This window comes from Lissotriton helveticus, chromosome 12, assembly GCF_964261635.1.
Source record: "Lissotriton helveticus chromosome 12, aLisHel1.1, whole genome shotgun sequence".
Classification (NCBI taxonomy): domain Eukaryota; kingdom Metazoa; phylum Chordata; class Amphibia; order Caudata; family Salamandridae; genus Lissotriton; species Lissotriton helveticus.
In genome coordinates, this window is record NC_136073.1 from 276,433,727 (window position 1) to 276,452,548 (window position 18,822).

Here is an 18,822-nt window from a genome sequence, read left to right on the forward strand (position 1 = left end):
CCGTCTTTTGTTTTGGAGCCGGATGGTTTCGGAGTCGAAGCTTTCGGTTCCGTTATTGTTTTTGGTTTCGGCACCGATGCCTGCTTAGGTTTGTGTGCCGAAGAGTCTTTGGGCGCCAAAGGGTGTGTTAGCTTCGGTGCCGAAGGGTCCTTCGGTGTCGAAGGGTTTTTCGGTGCCAATGGAGGGGGTGGAATTGGCATATGTTGTTTTTTCGGTGCCGAGGCACCGGAAGGCGTAGTCTTTTTCCTCGGAGCCGAGCCCGAAGGCGGGGCGTTAGAGGGTAGATTTCGGTCTCGACTGGGCCCTCATGGGCGGAGTGCTGACCGTTGCCTTTGGTTTGGGCAGTGTCTGTGGTGCAGGGGCAGAGGTACTCACGGGTTGTCGAGATGGAATCAAATCATCCGAGTCCTCTGCTCCCGATATGATCTGGAGATCAGGCGAGTCTTCCTCGGCGATGAGTGGAACCTCGTCCTCGGAGATATCTTCGAGTGGGTTCTCGTCCTCGGAGACGTCCTGTTCGACGATCTCCTTCTCAAAGACGGCCTCCGGTGCTGATCTCCTCATCTCGTCGACGGGCCCTCTGATCCCGAATGGTCTTTTTCGATCGGAAGGAGGCACAGGCTGTGCAGGTCGACTCGTCGTGTTCTGGCGAGAGACAGAGGTTGCAAACCTCGTGATGGTCGCTATGAGGGAATTTTGCTCGACATACCGGGTATCTCTTGAATGGAGTTCTTTCCATGAGGCGTAGGCCGTACGGCGCCGATGGGCCCAACGGCCCGCGTCGATGAACCGGGATGTAGCTGGTGATGTCGAAAAGTGTCTTCGATGTCGAAAGTGGTTTGTCTAAAGTTTTACGCTTCGAAAATGCCGAAAAAAGTATTTTCTAGCCGGAGCGGAAAACTTTCATCTGAACCCAGTGGCGGAAAAAAACAATCTGAGGATGGAGTCGATGACCATGCGCAGTATTGTCCAAGGGAGGAGTCACCTATCTCGTGACTACAAAGACTTCTTCCAAGAAGACAACAACAACCTGCAATCATCCGAGCCCAACACCAGGTGGCGATCTATTGCTAAATGTACAACCTGCAGCTCATATGCCTCAACATTATATTTTAATTTATAGCCACGGCCACTGTAATTATGCAGCAGTGGAGAACCAAATTATGCCCAAGAAAAGCCAAATGACGCGTTGTAATATGGCACATTTAATTGACAGCATTACTTTGTAAGTTTTACTAATGGTAAAAGTGTCTGGTCAAAGATTTCACCTCAGTAGTACCATTTTAACACCAAATGTAACAATTTGCAACTGTAAGATGACTAGTCAACTTTTGCGAATGGCCTTCCACTCTGCAGGAACACGTTGCACCATTTTTAATAACTTTTGATCCGTTTAAGCTAAAAAAAAAAAAATTTGGGGGGGTTAAATCTACAGATTATGTATTGTGTGGCAAATGTGGTAAATACATAATTAAGCACAAAACGCTGTAGAATTACATAAGTCGAGTGGCCCTGGTTATAGACCTCTGCTTTGAAAGTGAAGCGTTCTCCTTGCCAATATGTCCATCCTATTGGAGTGAAGCCAATCCAAGTAACAGTTATCATAAGGAATTCGGTCAGAATCTGTCCTTTCTTATGGGTAGGGGGTTAGCCAGAGACAATGGCGAACGAAAAGTTTGGAGATGTTCTATTTACCTCCTACCGACACAATCCAGCCTTATCATTAAAAACATCCGACTCTAAAAATTAAAAACCGCCAAATGAACATAACTTAAACAATTGTTCACTTTATAAAAGATATAAGAAGTTGACCCTCCTGCTTTTCAGTAGGGCTTAAAAGTGATCAGTTTTCAAGGGCAAGAAATCACTCAGATCGTCAATATTTTGTCATTTTTCTTTATTTTACAAGTACAAAAATATAGAGGTCTTGATTGCTAAGTTTCTCTACATACAATAACGCATATATCTTTTGGTATATATACAAATGGTCATGTCATCACATTTAAGAAGAAAACACAGGCATCTGTTAAAAAACATTATGTTATTTATATGGTAAATAACTAAGTGGCTGAATTCTGTATCCTGTCACCCAAGAGTATGAAGTATGCAATATCGGCTGTAACAGTAAGTGTTGTTAGATGCATTTCACCTTGAATGCTCCATCTAAATTGGAAGCTTACCTCCTTCCTTTGGTTTTGCATAATTTGTGTCTCACTTTAAAGTGATTTGGTTTCATGTGTATATTACAGAGAAGGGTTGCTCTTGTACAATTATTGCCGAGATCGCTTGTTGCAAATTTACCCTTTCGACAAATCCTCTGGCATCAAATCAAATTTGTTCAGCAACATGTTCCATTCACAACTGGTTCTTTGTTCGCAATTTGGCAGAGATTTGTCAAAGGGATATCAAACGTAATTTGGAGAGCAATCCAAGTCTGGTTGATTTATGCAAAAACCTACTACAGGAACTGTAGCCATAAAGAAAGAAATTTGATCTAAGTGTAATCTTTCAATTCAATGGCTTGGTGGAAATCTGTCCACTAGTTCGTGGCATATTAAAATGTTATAAAAACGCAGATTGGAGATGCAACGTGGATCAAGGCTGTAAATTTATAAATCTCAAGTGGAAATGTACGCACACTACATAAAAGTACACACTGAAATCATGCCCCCAAAGTATACATGGCAGTGTGTTTTGTTGCATGAACTGTTTACAAAATAACTACAATCAAAACATAATAATGATCAAAGTCATTTAATGTCGGTGAACTGAAAGACAAGGTTTGTGAATCAGGACTCCCACGGTATTGGAACCAGAACTATAAACCCACAGGAAAACTCAAATACAAAGGAACATGGATTTGGGTGAAAACTGTACTGGGGAGGTTATTTTCTCCTCCAAATACTGATCAGGAACCAAAATCACTATGTAAAGTCCCAAATGAGTCAGCCACTGCTGCAAAACCAGGTAATTAAAACAATGTTATTTTATCTTTTCTATTCTGTTGCCTTTCCATAAATAAGTGGCGACTATGCTATTCAATACAAAGTTTATGAACATTACTAAATCTCTTGTGATGGAGTAGGTCAAATTACCTCTGTGTAATTCTAGTTTATGGGCATCTCAAATTCATAAAACACATACCTTTTATCCAAATAAATGCATTGTGAAAATGCGTCCAAGAAACATTTTTGCTTCCTCATTTGCCACGAAGAATGGGTCCAGTTACTGCATTTAACAGTGACAGCCTAGTCTTCATTTAAGCTGCTGCCTGATTAATTTTATTTTCCCGGTAATTGCAAATTTTACTTTTCTGTTATGTGGATTATGGAGATGAATTGACTGCAATAAACGCTTTTCTGGTTATTCAAGCCCGGCGTTGGGGGAGATTATATATATATATATATATATATATATATATATATATATATATTTTAGTCTTTAGTTAGAAAGATTATATTAATTTTTGGGTGAAGGTTTTCTCTTTTAAATAAACAAACATTCACAGAATCTCCAAAATAGTTAGAGATATTCAGTGTTTATAAATTTAAGATACTCTTGATGGACTAAAGTTGTAGCTGAGTAATTTTCCTTTTACTTAAATCATTCAAAACAGTTCCTCAACAAAGCTTTGCCATAGAAATTAAACAAGAGTGCACAATAAAAAGAAAGTTATTGACAGCAGATCACAGAATACGTGCCCCTCTCTTTCATAGTAGTCTTGAGCACTAGTCAGCATTATTTAACAGCACAATATACCAGCACACAACAAAACTCAAGTGTTGAAGCCCACGCTTCTTCAGCCGGTTACAATTTAAGATTTTTATTATAGACTGTCCTGAGTTTTATAAGAAGTGAGCACCTTCCAACTTGTGCACTTAGTTCTGATGGGATGGGGAAACAGTTGAGTCGTGTTCGTTGCTGATGTGTCCGGTCTTCATTAGCAAAGTACTCAAGACATACTTGTTTGCGTTCTCAGGTCACAACTTCCACCTACAAAGCCATCTCCCAGAATATACTCTTCTAGCTCATGATCTCTCGCTCTGCCCTGAGCGATGCCACGAAATCAATCGTGACCTTTCCACCCAAACAAAATTTTCAAAAAGACTTACTGTTTCGTATCTGGTCTAAAAACATTTCCCATAGGAACACATCTGGATTCATAAGTTAAATGGGTTCACTGTAAAACAGAGCATTAATGTCGCCAGTAAGAGAGCCCAAAGCACCACCGCTCTGAATAGAGCAATGCAAAAATGCCACTTTGTGGTGCCAAACATCCTTGTTTTTACTCTGGTGACTAGTGGGAGTTTAGATAAAAACATATCTGAAACAGAAGTCTTAAGGGGTGGCGGGGCTTGGTAGATCCCTCCATTTCAGTCTTTACTCCTTTTTGGTATGTACAGTCCCTCATTTGGGCGTTTCTCTGGTGACCTTGTGAGAGGTCTATCTTGTGTCTGTGGATACTCTGCTGCGGAGGTGGTTTGGGGTTCTGAATAGTACAGTATGCATGCGTCCTTCAATGTGGCACAAAGCTGGAGGTGTTTATTTGTTTATGTACATAACAGCTAAAACTCCAAGGTCTGAGCTGATTGTTGTTTCTTCATAAGTCGAACTCGATGGAAACCACGAACAGCCAAGACAGCACTTAGGAAGAATACCACAATGGCAATGCATCCAAGGAGACCTGCAGCAATATCAGCCCCATGGAGGGCACAACTAAATCCAGGGTACCCCTTGCTTTTGTACAATGCCTCCCGATCTGCACACACCTGTGTCGCATAAGCATCCAGCAGCTTACGGAAGTAGAAATACAAGGCTGGCACGTATCCACAAGCGATGAGAATATCCAGAATGCACTCAACAAGCAACCATATTGGGAAGTACCAAGGAAGTCTGAACACGCCAATGAGAACCATAAGGCAGCTGAAGCCCATTAACGCTCCTCCAAACGCCATGGTGGCACTGACCGTTGGCAGCTTCAGCTGGTAGAATGCAACATCCAGCTCCTGTGCTTTCTCTCCATCCGCACCTTGAAAGCCACTGTAGGCCCCTCCAAATGCATAGTAGTAAATGCCTCCCATGTTAGTGATGCCGGTGAAGCCACCTGTAGAATTGTACGACACGGAGGCGCAGACGAGAATCAACATGTTCAAAAGGACTTCCACCAATTGACAGCAAGCTGGAAGAATGAAAAGCGGAAGGTCCGGTTAGAATTGCCTTCAAGGAAAATATATTTTTTTCTTGGAGCCTCCTGCATGCCAAGACAATTGCAAACAATATCCCAAGAAAACATAAGCACAAATATGCGACACCCAAAAGTGAACCAACAATTTTATCCATCCCTTTCACCTTATGCTCCACAGATGGGTGTGCACATCACCTTTGTTCGTCTGCGTCAGCTATGACATTCAGCCTCTGCATCAGCTATCATGCAGCCCAACTCCTGGTCTTTCTCCTATTCTCAAATAGTTAGACTAATTTATCTGATAAAATACAATTAAAGCCTAATAAATATGCAATCAATTTCCTAATAATGACAGAGTCGTCCTTTAGATTTGAATAAGATTAGCATTGGGGGTGGGTCATTTAGAGTTTAGGGGAGCAGAAGCCACACTGTAAATTACCAAGATTTTGCTCGACCAAACTCTCTGCCCCCCCCCCCCCCCAGTCATTTAAATGTGGGGCAACTGCTGATTGACTTTCAATGGAAGCTCTACCAGCAATCAATCATTGGTGGAAGGCCATTCAAGAAACAGCGGTCACATTTGATGCGTCAGGAGGCCCTGTCCTGCCAACAATGGGCTTCCATGCAGATTTTCAACAAAAAAAGGAAACTTCCTTTCTGAGTATTACAACATTACAGTTGACATGAACGTTCACTTAGGCTTCTACACAACAACAGTTACCCCAGGAAGTCTTATTCAACCAAACCTAACAAATGTATGTATCAAAATATAGTTTTTAATTTGATTTTTTCAAGGCAAAGCAAATACATTCATAAAATTGCTAAACACATTTAAAATCCTAATGTCATGATCATAATTACATGGAATCATAAAAATCCTTTTACACAAAAAAACATTTTATACAAATACATTCAGTTTATACAAAGAACCATAATCTTCTAATGTACAAAAAACCAATTAATAGTACATATTAAATTAAAAAACAGTTTGTCGACGCGTTTCGGTGATATATTCTTTAGAACCACACGGAAGGGTCAAGACGACCGCACGACACAAAGGAGGCTGTTGGCGAGTGCATCCAAAATTTAAACAAAGAGGTGCATACGCTAAACAGATTGATCCACGGAGTGCCGAGTTCCAAGTCACTCGAGTATTAATGAAAAGGAATACAAGGATCACAACGTGAACTGGATAAGCTATTTGCACCAGTCGACTTGCTGATGAAACAAAAATTCCCTGATGTAACGCGAGGGATGTTGTTATAACCAACCATAAAACTCCAGTACCCTGATGTGGCAATGTATAAAAGGACCACCTTTAAATATTAAGAAGATCCTTTAGAAAGTCCTGAAGAAGGTGTTCTAAAGAATATATCACCGAAACGCGTCGACAAACTGTTTTTTAATTTAATATGTACTATTAATTGGTTTTTTGTACATTAGAAGATTATGGTTCTTTGTATAAACTGAATGTATTTGCATAAAATGTTTTTTTGTGTAAAAGGATTTTTATGATTCCATGTAATTATGATCATGACATTAGGATTTTAAATATGTTTAGCAATTTTATGAATGTATTTGCTTTGCCTTGAAAAAATCAAAATAAAAACTATATTTTGATACATACATTTGTTAGGTTTGGTTGAATAAGACTTCCTGGGGTAACTGTTGTTGTGTAGAAGCCTAAGTGAACGTTCATGTCAACTGTAATGTTGTAATACTCAGAAAGGAAGTTTCCTTTTTTTGTTGATTTACTTCCCGGTCCTTTCTGGGTTCAATAGGGAAATCTCTCCCCTTTTTCATTTCCATGCAGATTTTCCCTTTCTCTCAATGCAATGGCATGGAAGACCCAGTTAGAATCACCAAATACACAATGGCCCCAATGCCTACCAGGGATTTCTTTTTTTAACATTTCTAACAAAAGTGCTCTTGCCATATTGGGGGAGGTGAGGAGGCATTTTTGTTAGAAATGAACCATGAAGTGCGGTGTATCACTTAGCTAGCAGGAGGGTGGGATGCGATGGAGAGGCTTGTGCTAGGTCCTAATGACCCAATAAACCCTCTTTCCACGTCATTCGGCTTCTCCTCCCTCATTCTTTACCTGCACTGTTTGAGAACAATGCTAACACAATACCTACTCAAGAATTCCGTTTTTAAAAGCTATCCCAATTCTGCATACTACGGCATTACATTAAAATACTAGAACACATGAGATCATTTCATAAGTGGATAAGATGATGCTTCAGCTGACCTTGCTCCCATGCACTAATCAGTTGCATGTCAAGGAACTGTGGTTCAATGAGACACATGGCTCAGATCATGAACAACAAGGAGGTGGGTTTTGGCCATTTACCTAATGGCAAACCTAGGCAGCAGAGAAGGAGGCCTCCTTGACTCAGCAGACTTCAGAATACCTTCTCATTTTCGAAGTACACTGGCATTGCAATCCATCCCTCTCCTAATACCACAATGAAGGGTGTATTATGAAAAGGTCATTGGAGGATCCTTGTACCCCAATAGTGGCAGCTATTCTAAACAGTGAGGAATTGAGTTGCCATGGAGTTCTCCCCTGTTTCACGTGGTTTCTGACTGCTATAGGAAGACGCAAGAAAGGGGGGCATGTTGCTCCTAACTTACAAGTGGGTACTACAGTGACAGTGTGATTTAAATGGCATCATTTGCAAATTGAAATACACCTTTAATATATTGCAAATATGGGCTCTCAATTTGCAAAGTCATCTAGTTTGTGCAAAGATGAAAAGTCGGTTTGTACTTTTGGCCACAGGTCAACTACCTGGTATGGTAGGAAGATCAGTGAACACATGCTCATTGTAGCTTTCACTGGACTGTTTGATGTAGTTTCTTTCAGGAAATAATGTGTTGAAATAAAATTGTTAATTAAACCGTTAAATATATTATCCACTCAAGTGTGGCAGCTTGTATTAGTCTGCCCATCTAAACTGGATAACATGTTTTCAGGGGATTCCACAGTCTATCCAAAAGGTGTTAGATGTATGCCAGAAGCGAACACTTTGGTTTCCTTCTGCTCCTAGAGCTCATTCCAACAGGGCCCGATCTTAGGCCATAAAAGAAATATGCTTACGACTTCTCCAGAATTAATTAAACTTTTCTCATTTTGTTGCATTCTTATTCATAAATATAGTTCATGTTGATAACCATAATTTCCATTTAGCCTACTTTTCCAAATGCATTTTCCTTTTAGACTATTAAGCATGTACATTATGTGTAGGTGTTAGCCATTCCAGTCATTACAATCTTTTCTATGACTTAATATCTGTATAACATATAGATTGTTTTTTCTTGTAAGAGATGGTGAGGTATACCCTTGGAACGGTCTCAGTGATATGCAGTTATGATTAATTTCTGTGTGGACTGATGAAAAATATTCACTGGTGTACTCTGAGCAGCAAAAACATTGCCTTATACTAATACTTGCAAGGACATTTCATATCGCTTTCAACCGTGATCCACCTTTAACGTGCAGAACTATCCTTAATCCAAGTATGATGTTCTTCCCCTCCTCACCGCTTTTTCACCCTTTTTCTCCCATTGGCTGGCTGCGACCTTTCTACTGTGCTCATCTGCTCAGTCTGTGTCCCTGCTGGTGTCTACTAGTGGGGCAAGCTAACCTCACTCTTCCAATGTTGGACCCTTTGACTCCAGAATAACACCTTGTTTCCAGGTCATGCTTCGGTACATGCTCACCCATGGTGTCACCTTGTAGATCTGTGGGTGTCCCCAAACAGAGCATCTCCTGCATTTATACGTCAGAGGGAGACACTGGTGGTGACATATAAACGCTGTGGTGGCTTAGACATCCATATTTGTGACCGAACAACTGGAAGTAGACATGGCTCTTCTGAAAGGACTAAAGTCCTCAGTCAATGTGTGTGCCCCATTAATTGTACTCACAAAGTCTACTCGGATACTATCTGGATTAGTAACTATTTCTGAACGCTGCATCCCTGTGCAAACATACTGACAGGTACTTCCTACATTATATACATATTTAAACACACCGACGTGGTAGTTGTCCAAGAGAGGCAAAGATTTTCTCCTTTCTCTTCGGTACTGGATATCCAGTGTTTTAGACACTATGGCTGCTACTTTCGCTGATAAAATCCACACTATCGGGCTCAGAAGATCAGTCTGTACCTTGCTGAGGAGATGCCAAGTAGTCCTCCAGCCTAATACAATTAAGTTATTTCATTTGCCTCCATTATCTGCAAACAAACATTTTATTGACCTACAGTGTAGGTTTAACTGCTTTCCCTACAATAGAAATAAATCATTTGTTACCAGAACAATTTTTAAAATAATGTATTATGTTCGAGTTGTCATTTGTTCATTTTTAAATAATTTTATTGCACTCTGTATTAGATTAGATGGGATCATGCACCCCCACTTCCTTCCTTAATGTGATACCTAAATAATCTGCATTCTTAGGAACCCACCCATGTACAGCTTACTGGCAAACATTTTGTCATTAAAAGAGCTCCTTGCACTGACAAATGTATCTATCTATCCATCCATCAAAGGGGTTTGATATGCACAGGTATTCTATATATATTCTTGAAGAATGTGGTTATACACAAGCTAGTCAAGGTAGTAGCACTAAAACAGTCTATGACTGAAAGTGATTTCCATCCCATTCCCCCTGTTGCTCCTCCACATCAACGGTCTTATCTTGTGGCACAGATGTCACAAGAAGGTCAAAATGACAAAAAAAACGAATACGAAGAGAGGCAACGTCATTGTTTGTGCCTCTTCCAGTGTCCTCAATCCGAATGGTGATGGTAAAACAGGCACAAGCCACCTAGAACAGCTAGACAGACTAGTGTCTGTTTTTCCTTCTGCAAGAACAATGGTGGATATGGTCTTACTCCCCTCTTGGGTTTTCAAAGTACAGACTTCAAGGCCACGTTGACTTCTAACATATGTTGGACAAACTTTACCTCTGCCCATCTGCAAATACATCGTAAAGAAAGGAGCAGTTACTCTTCGGTTGGATACTTCATGTAAGCTGTTGTCGATACCAATCTGCCAGATGGGTTTTGCCTGTATTCATGTTCTTAGTAGTGGCTATTTTTTTGGTGCTGCATTTAGTGTTCCCCCCAGCTTGGCTTTTTTTCCTTGTCTGTTTTTGGTGGTGAACATCATCACAACTTTCAGTCCTCAAATGCAGCTGTGAACCATTTTTTTCTTAATAAAGTTACATTTTATACACTTAAGACTTGGGCAGCTGAGCCTTATAGATGCCACGGTCTGTTCAGTGGGACAGAGTTTGTGTCCAAAAAGGATGATCACCTACAGAAATTTTGCAGTGTCCGTCTTCTTTGCAAATCACACTTGTGATTATGAATGTGTTTGGTACGTGGTGCCAATGTGCCATCCTCACCCCACATTTATCACAATCATTTACTCCTTGCTGATTGGCAGCCTCCACAGTATTTTTATATTTCTAACAACTGGTGCTGTAGGACAGTTTGTTGGGTCTTTAAAGCAGTGACAAGTCTTATTTTCTTACTTAGCGTAGATCTTTTTGAAAAGATTGATGTACTGACTTGGTTTTTCAAATCTTCTCAGGCACTTTCGTGAACGTGTGTTTGGCACATGGTTGTACACTACTATGAAGTGAATAATACGAATAATGTGGCTTGTACAGATTCAGAATTCTCCAGAGATTGGATTCAGTTCCTCATAAACAATTAGGACATTTTGCTCTCCAATTTGGTGACAGATATTAAATGTGCCTTTCTTTCTGGACAATGTTGGTAATGGTGATCATGTGAAACTCTGTTGTCTTTATACAAGTTTTGAAACGCAAATACTACAGGTCTTGCGAGCTTTCAGTGGACAAACCAAATTCCTTCTTCACGTGCATTTGACTCAGAGCCAGTAGGCTAAATCTCCTTCAATGCTGGTTTAATATTTCATTACGATATTGGAGGGTAAAATGGTGGGATTGAAGCTTAGCAGCATCAAGAAGGGGGCAGAGATGAATCCAGAGAATTAGCAGTATGCAACCATGCGATTTGTCAAACACACATGCTTCAGACTTCCATTTGGCCATCCCACATTCCCCTGGAACACAACTCTATTTTTACTATTCATGCTTAACTTATCTTCAGATAGTGGTTTCACAGTACCACCCTCCTCCAAAAACACACAACTGCACTCCTCATTCTACTTCCCTAAACCAAGATCAGCCACGTTTAGCACTTGTTCTCCACAACAACCCCGCTTTCAGTGGGCCAAAAAGGAATAGAAAAGGATACGCTTCACAGAAGAATTACAGAACCCACAAATTATTAAAATGCCATTCACCGAAAATGGCAACGAAATGAGAATAGGCAATATCACCATCACACATGCGTATTATCAAGATCTCAATAAATAAAAATCAATCAATCAAGCAATCATGCCATTTGTATAGCGCACTACTCACCCGGGAGGGTCTCAAGGCGCAACATACACCTAACCAGATGTATCAAGAAAATTAAATACATAGGAAGCCCTCTGTATGTGGATTAGGGAACTGGAACTGGAAGTGAATAGAGTTTCTTAAAAAGGTTTGGAAACCTCGTGCAATTTCTGACAACTGAAGAATCTCTAATAATAATTTAAAGCTATTGTTGATTTTTGTTGCACAGAAAAGATTAATCAACATTTTTATATTTGACAGAATTAAGAAGCACTGTATTAAAACGTACTGAAGGCAAGACAGAGCCCCTCTACACCAGCAACATCTGTAATTAGGCCGGATGCTCCTTAGCAGTGTATCATAAAACCTCAAAAAAATCAATGTAGTCCACCAAAGATGTTTTGGACATACAGACTCTAGAACAACTCAAAACACAGAACTTTTAAATACCTCCATTGCTCAAAATGTTAGAAATGTATGTCCCAGGCCTTTGGTTATTCCCTCTACATTGGGATTGTCTGATTTGGAATATGGTATGTCATTCATTTTTGTTATCCTGTGTTTGGCAACTCCTCCAGCACATAATTATGTGTTCATCCAACTGCGATCAGTAGCGCTCCATATTGGTGAGGGAATTCCACTTATCAGTTCCACCTCACACCCTTCCAAGCGGCAGTCTCCTTGAATTGACTGGACTTACACTAATTAGAATAGCACAAGAGCCAACCTTGATGCCCCACTTTATATTGGTTATGAATAATGGATCAGCAAAGTGACCAAAAGAGATTATTACCCCATAAAATATAATTTTAACTATCTTTTTGTTACAAAAGAATTATATATATATATTTTTTTTAATAGGCTACTCACATCTGGAAAGGAAAAGGGACAGTGTTAGGATGGGACTTGGAGAATGTATGGACGTAGCCCGGGTGTGCCAAAAATCTACAATTGAAGAGGCGTGGGTGGAGCATCCCTCCGACTTCATCAGGAGCACAAGTGTAATCATGAGCTTCAAAGGGTATCAAGTACAACCGTAAAATGTAAACAGGAATGCTTCAAGTGTGAAATTGTTTACCACAGTTGTGAAATTGATTTGAAAATGTGGTGGAACTATAAAACTGTAAAAATAGCAGAAGTAAGACTGTTCCCATTCGCTTATGCTCACTTCAACCCCTGAATGCAGAGAGTACCATGTGGGATGTCTAAAGGTGGTATGGGACTGGATTTTTCTATCTGGAGCATGCGTTACATTTCATGAAGTGCCTTAACCAAATCTGCGACACCACTTAGGAAATGGAAACGCATTGATGGAAGAAGTCATTAAATATAATGCACTTTCCAATAAATTGGTGGACAATGGAGACTGATCTTAGATATCGGACCACAGTGTACACGGATGAGTGTCTTAGTGGGCAAGTGTGCTTAAGGGTGAAAGCTGTGTGCCACCTAGTAGATAGCAAGCTTGAAGCAGCACCACACCTTAAATGTGACTGAAAGTGCAGGGCCCACAAAGAACCTGCACTTCCAGACACACTGCATCCGTTTTACTAGGGCAGCCACATCTTGGGGAGGGAGACCGGAAGCTCAGCAGACCGATGGTTGCCAAGGAAGTATTTGCTTGCATATATGTGAGCGTGCTGTCCCGGACATATTGATATTTACTGGGATACTGTGGGCATCCAAGACATGCACTTTCCACTCTTACTATTGGTGACCCTGGCAAAATAGAGGTAGTTGGTATATTTTGGGCATCCATGATATTTTGCTCACTGCCCACCCTTCATGTAATATTTGTACTAAAGGGCACAGTAGTGTTAATTCATGCCATTTTGTGGGCATTCATTGTAGGATGGTACAGACTGCTGGTAAAATGTTGGGCTGCATTTTGGTGGCAATTCTTGGTAGACGATGGGCAGTAATGACATGATTGTGCCTATACCTTACCCCTGGTATAATATTGGCCATTGCATGACTGTGGTAACATGTGGCATAATCTGGGCATTTAAAGCATGACGCCAATCCCTTTGAAGATTCTAGTCCTTGGAAAATGATGGTAAATCTTGGCAAGTTGTGAACATCCGTGGAATGATAATGCCAATCCGTGTAAGTCTGTGGACCCTGGCATAGCAGTGGTAATTCTTCGCTTACTGATGTAACTATGGCATGACGGTGCCCATTTTTGTTATTATACTGACCCGAGCATACTCGTGTTAATTCCTGGTCTATTATGGACATCTGTAGAATGATTAGGTCAGTCTTTAGTATAATACTGGCCCTGGCATATTAGTTACAATTATTTTCATATTATGGGCATCTACCATGAAGGGTGACGATACATGGGCATGCAAGGCACAACCTATCCATTTGTGGCACCATTATATGTGAATACACAAGGAAAATGGCAACTCAATGTATGAGCATGAAACATGTATTTACCAACAAATAAATGCTTGTGCTTCAGACCGAAAATGTTATTTCATAAAAAATATAAACTTTTGTTTGGGGGAAAATGTTGCTTTTATTTAGTAGTAAAATGTGGGTATTTTCACAAACTCAGAAGTCGCGTCCCCTGTAGGGTACGATGCATTGGGATAGGATAATGCAATTTAATTGTTTTGGATGAAATATATCATTTTAAAGAGAAACATAAATTATTAAATCAATACTGTTGGACAAGGCGGATGAAAATTGAATAATGTCTTGATACAATAAACATATCGCATTTGAACTAAATTCAAGTTGAATTATTTTTTAACGACTTCTTGACAAAGGTTCTGTCCCCTTTAGCACAGCAAATTCTCCTAACAGGGGACGCGGCTTCTGAATTTGTCATACACGCTCTATGATCAGAGAGTGAGACCCTTTATAGCACGCTTCAAACGGAGTACTAGGATTAATTGTGGACATTACAGTGCGTGTTCCCTCACATTTATGTATTTTCATAAACTGTCTGACTGATGTTTGGTGACAGAATGATGAATTTCTAAATATGCATTTAAAACAGATATTTAGATGAATAGCCAAAGCTGTGTGAAACCCTAGTCTGTTAGGTTGGCGTAATCGGTCTACTATCTCTTTATATGGAGGACGGCACTGCTGTAGAAGTTTGTACATCTCTTTAGCTCTGCTGTACTAACCAGATTCCAAGATGTGTGCATATTCTTTTTCCCACTTTGCCACTTTCAAGTAAAGTGGCACTCCCAATATAGGACTAAAAAAATTATGAGCGGCGGAATAGGAAAACTGCAAGAAGTGGGGTGTAGAACTGTATGAGATACTATGGTTAACAAAATTCTGATTTGCCAAGTCACTTATGTTTTTAAACAACCTTCTAGGGAAGCCGTTCTGAACAATTCACCATATGCCACATTTTCTCAAAATGACCTTTGGGTTGGGCAAGCTGCATCCCTCCAGGGCAGGTTCGGCTTTGCTTGGCACGCCACAAAAGTACAGAAATGTGTAATGAGTGCCCTTTCGGAGGCTATGCCTTTTTAGCAAACTTCTTGAAAATAGAGCCGTAAAATTGCACTATCGGGCCCGCTTAATTAAAAAATAAAAAATTGGGCTGGGGAGATCTTCCCCAAATCCCCACCCCAACACCTAGAATTCTACATTTAGGGAGCTAGGCTCAACCGCTGCAAACCAGGGCAGCCATCATACCCCATCACTGCCACCATCATAGATCACCAATGACCACTGCTACCAGCCTCTCTTATCAGCGCCTCCACCCACACCAAGCAACGAGCCAATCATACAAGAATGTGGAACACCAAGACAGCTCACCTGGCTGGAATGCAACTTACAACAAATTGCTTAAATTAGCTTTTCATGTGACAATGATCTTTACATCAGTGAAGGAGAGAGATAAAGAGACAGGAAGTGTAGGGTGGTGGAAGAAAGGTGGAATCAAGACTAGACAACCTTGGTATTTAGCGACCCCGGCAGTCGACAGCCTGCTGCTTCAACTTCAAGCAATGCCCTTACATTGATGACACAGGCACTGGCCAGATCCATGCTGCAGGGCATAGCACAGGCCAGTGCTGCTCGCTGGGACTCATCAGCTACAAGTCCACAGTGCTTCCTGGTAATAGCAGGATTCATGAGCCAAGTGTGACGTCACGTCACACGGATCAGTGAAACTCCCGCCTGAGCTGCGAGATTCACAAACTTCAGGCACGAGCCAGGTGAAGAGCTTGAAAAACCAGTCTTCAGTTTCAGTAAACGTCAGGGGGGCGGGGGACTGCGCAATATCTCCTCATGGGTCTGGTGTTCTTAGCAACGCTCTGATCTGAGAGCTGAACCGTGTGCCCTGCAACAGACCGGCTAAGAGTGTGGTCTTAGCAGAACCTCATACAATCGAGATAGCCAGAGCTGGGGGACAGGGGAGAGGTGTAGCACATGCCCCTGCGGCACCCAGCCTATCGGTGGGCAATCTTTCACCTTTCACCTTTCAATCTTCCCCCCATTAAGCCAAAGGACAACGATTATCTGGGAGCGAGAGATATGGGGACACAAGGGGGCCCTCCTCACATTTTTCTAGGAGTAACATCAGTTTGTGGGAAGCCACGGGGGTCAGTATAGTAATTGTCTTTAATAGTTAGCTATCACCATCTTTATAATGAATCACAGTTTAGACTCCACTGAGAAGGGTACGCTGAAAGAAGTACATGCAAGTTCCAGGCAGCAAACAGAAAGGTAGTGCTTTAAATTCAGGTACCACTAGTACATTTAAAGCAGGTGAAGTCCCTGCTATAAAAGTCAAATCAATGCAAGTTTTGCAACTCTCAATGTTTTGTCAGAAAATAGAGAGGTGAACTGATTTCTCCGGATCCTGGAATGCGGCAAAGAGGTTTTGTAGTTAGGAATCTGCGCTCCGGTTTCCACAAGTGATAACATCTTTGGGATCAGTACAGATAGCGACATTACAGAAAAGCCGAGGTGTAAACAGGCCATAAACGAGGTGCTTCAGCAGAGCTATTGTCAGACCCTGCATTAGTTCGAGAGGTGCAGCAAGCTTCTTACCTCTTCCGGTGCACAGGTATCTGCACTTGTTACACTCCAGGATTCCTCCCCCTCGTTCAGACTCGTAGTAGTCTCGCTCATCAAAGGCGGGGCTCTCCAGAGGGGGCCCGTAGCCCAGTGAAGGAGCATCCCTGGAAACCAGAAAAGAAAAGATCCATTCAATTTGGCGTTAATCTACGTCTCTTGTTAGTGGTTAGACAATAATAGCTGTTATCATATCGCTATGCGGAAACACAGGCCGTAATCCAAAAGGCCACTGCTGATAACTGCGCTCAGTTAACACCTAATCAGCTGCACACGTTAAGGGTTTATTTACCCACAGCAGGGCATAGATTTTGCTCTACATCTGGCGGCCCAGACACCGAATGCACAAATAATCTAAAAAATGAAGCCAGAATGTATTTGTGTGACATGATTGTTTTGCAAGTAGTATTTATAGCACGTGTTTCTTCATGTGAACTTCGGGAGAAAGTTACCTGTTTAGTTCCAGCTAGATAACACCAATTCTTTTAAATCTGCATAATATTGACACTGGCTCCACCCACAAGAATAATGCCGAATCACCACATGCTATTTGTGGTATCTTTCACTACTTAGGTGGTGCCCTTTTTGGAATGCATGAGGGACAATTCTACCTCTGAACATTACAATAAATCATTAAGCTGTTTGTCGCATTCAATTCTGTATCGCCTAAATGTATTCTTTAGCGTGATAAACAGCATTTGTGCATGCAACACACAAACAGCACTTGGGAATCCCTGTTTTTTACATGCGTTCGCACATTAAAACCACACTTATTGGCTTTGCCAGGGTTAGTTTTATATAAAACACAAACTACTAAGCAATGTTAGTTACGTGGTTGTTCCACCCAGTTCTGTGGTTCTCACTTGCCAACCTCGAAGGCAGCATAAAGGGTCAAGCTGGCTTTTCTGACGTTCAAATTCCTGACTTGAAGATCACAAGGGGGTCAACAAATGAGCACTTGTCTCGCTGAGCCACATTACCAGCTTGAGAAAGAATAGAGCAGAACCTTCTCATGACCCCACAGATCTTGTAAAACTTGCTGTGGTGGTGGCTCTGTGGCTAAGCGGTCATGCAGAGCAGGGCAGCCAGGCATGACCGCCCGGCAGGTGATACTTGTCCGGCCAGACTGGAGGGAGTGGAATTTAATTACACCAGACTAAATGGCCTTTTTAGGTTTCGCTGGAGGGCGGAGCTCTTAGCTCCGCCTCCAGAGAAATCTCTTGATTTCCAGTAAGGAAAATGGAATACGCCCCCCTGTCCCATTGGCTAGCTCCATAAATGGAGGCTAGCCATTGGAACAGAGATCTGTCCGTCATTCACGGACCAGATTCGTGGGCGTTCCCTCGATTTTTTCCCTGGGCGTTCCCTCTGTGGAGTCATGCGGCGGTGGGCGGAGTTGTTTTTGTTTTTTTCGGCGCCATGTTGCTCTCATTCTGCGGCCGACCGACGTTGGAGGAAGTCCAGGTGGGTGAGTGCTTGTTTTTTACCGAGTGCTGTTCCCGCCCCCCCTCGCTGTCCTGTGCCCCGTTCCCGCCCTCCCTCGCTGTCCTGTGCCCCGTTCCCGCCCTCCCCCCCTCGCTGTCCTGTGCCCCGTTCCCGCCCCCCCCCCTCGCTGTCCTGTGCCCCGTTCCCGCCCCCCCCCCTCGCTGTCCTGTGCCCCGTTCCCCCCCTCCCCCCGCCTCGCTGTCCTGTGCCCCGTTCCCGCCCCCCCCCCCTCGCTGTCCTGTGCCCCGTTCCCGCCCTCCCCCCCCCCTCGCTGTCCTGTGCCCCGTTCCCGCCCTCCCCCCCCTCGCTGTCCTGTGCCCCGTTCCCGTTTCCTCCCGCTGTCCGTTCCGCCCCCCTCCCCGTTACCGCCCCCCTCCCCTTTCACTCTCCGTTGCTTGTTAGGTCTGGGATTACATTCATTATAGCGGGCGCCCTGGGCGGTGACCTCCTCGGATTTACCCACGTGGGCGGGTGTCCCCCGGGTGACGCCAGGGATTCCCCGGAGGTATCGGCCGACACTGGGGATTCCGCTGCGAGCAGAGAAGATGCTTCCTCATTCGTAACCGGCCCCTCGCCCCCGCCCTATGCCCTGCACACGGGCTGATGCCCGGCACAACGCCCCCTGCTCCCCTCCGGCTGGACACCGGCTGATGCCCGG

The 18,822-nt window shown here is 42.5% G+C and overlaps 1 protein-coding gene across 5 annotated transcripts in view; it reads right to left on the reverse strand.

The window, feature by feature from the left end:
* The window catches only part of MARVELD3 (MARVEL domain containing 3), a 103,253-nt gene that overhangs the window by 66,085 nt on the left and 18,346 nt on the right, over nt 1-18,822 (reverse strand). For 4 of the 5 annotated variants that reach the window (XM_078669284.1, XM_078669283.1, XM_078669281.1 and 1 more), the window contains exon 3: nt 16,656-16,786. In XM_078669284.1, coding sequence (XP_078525410.1) covers nt 16,656-16,786 — 131 coding nt within the window. Of the gene's footprint in view, nt 1-3,810; nt 5,180-16,655; nt 16,787-18,822 lie in introns of those variants that run through there. The other variant, XM_078669282.1, reaches the window with a different exon arrangement.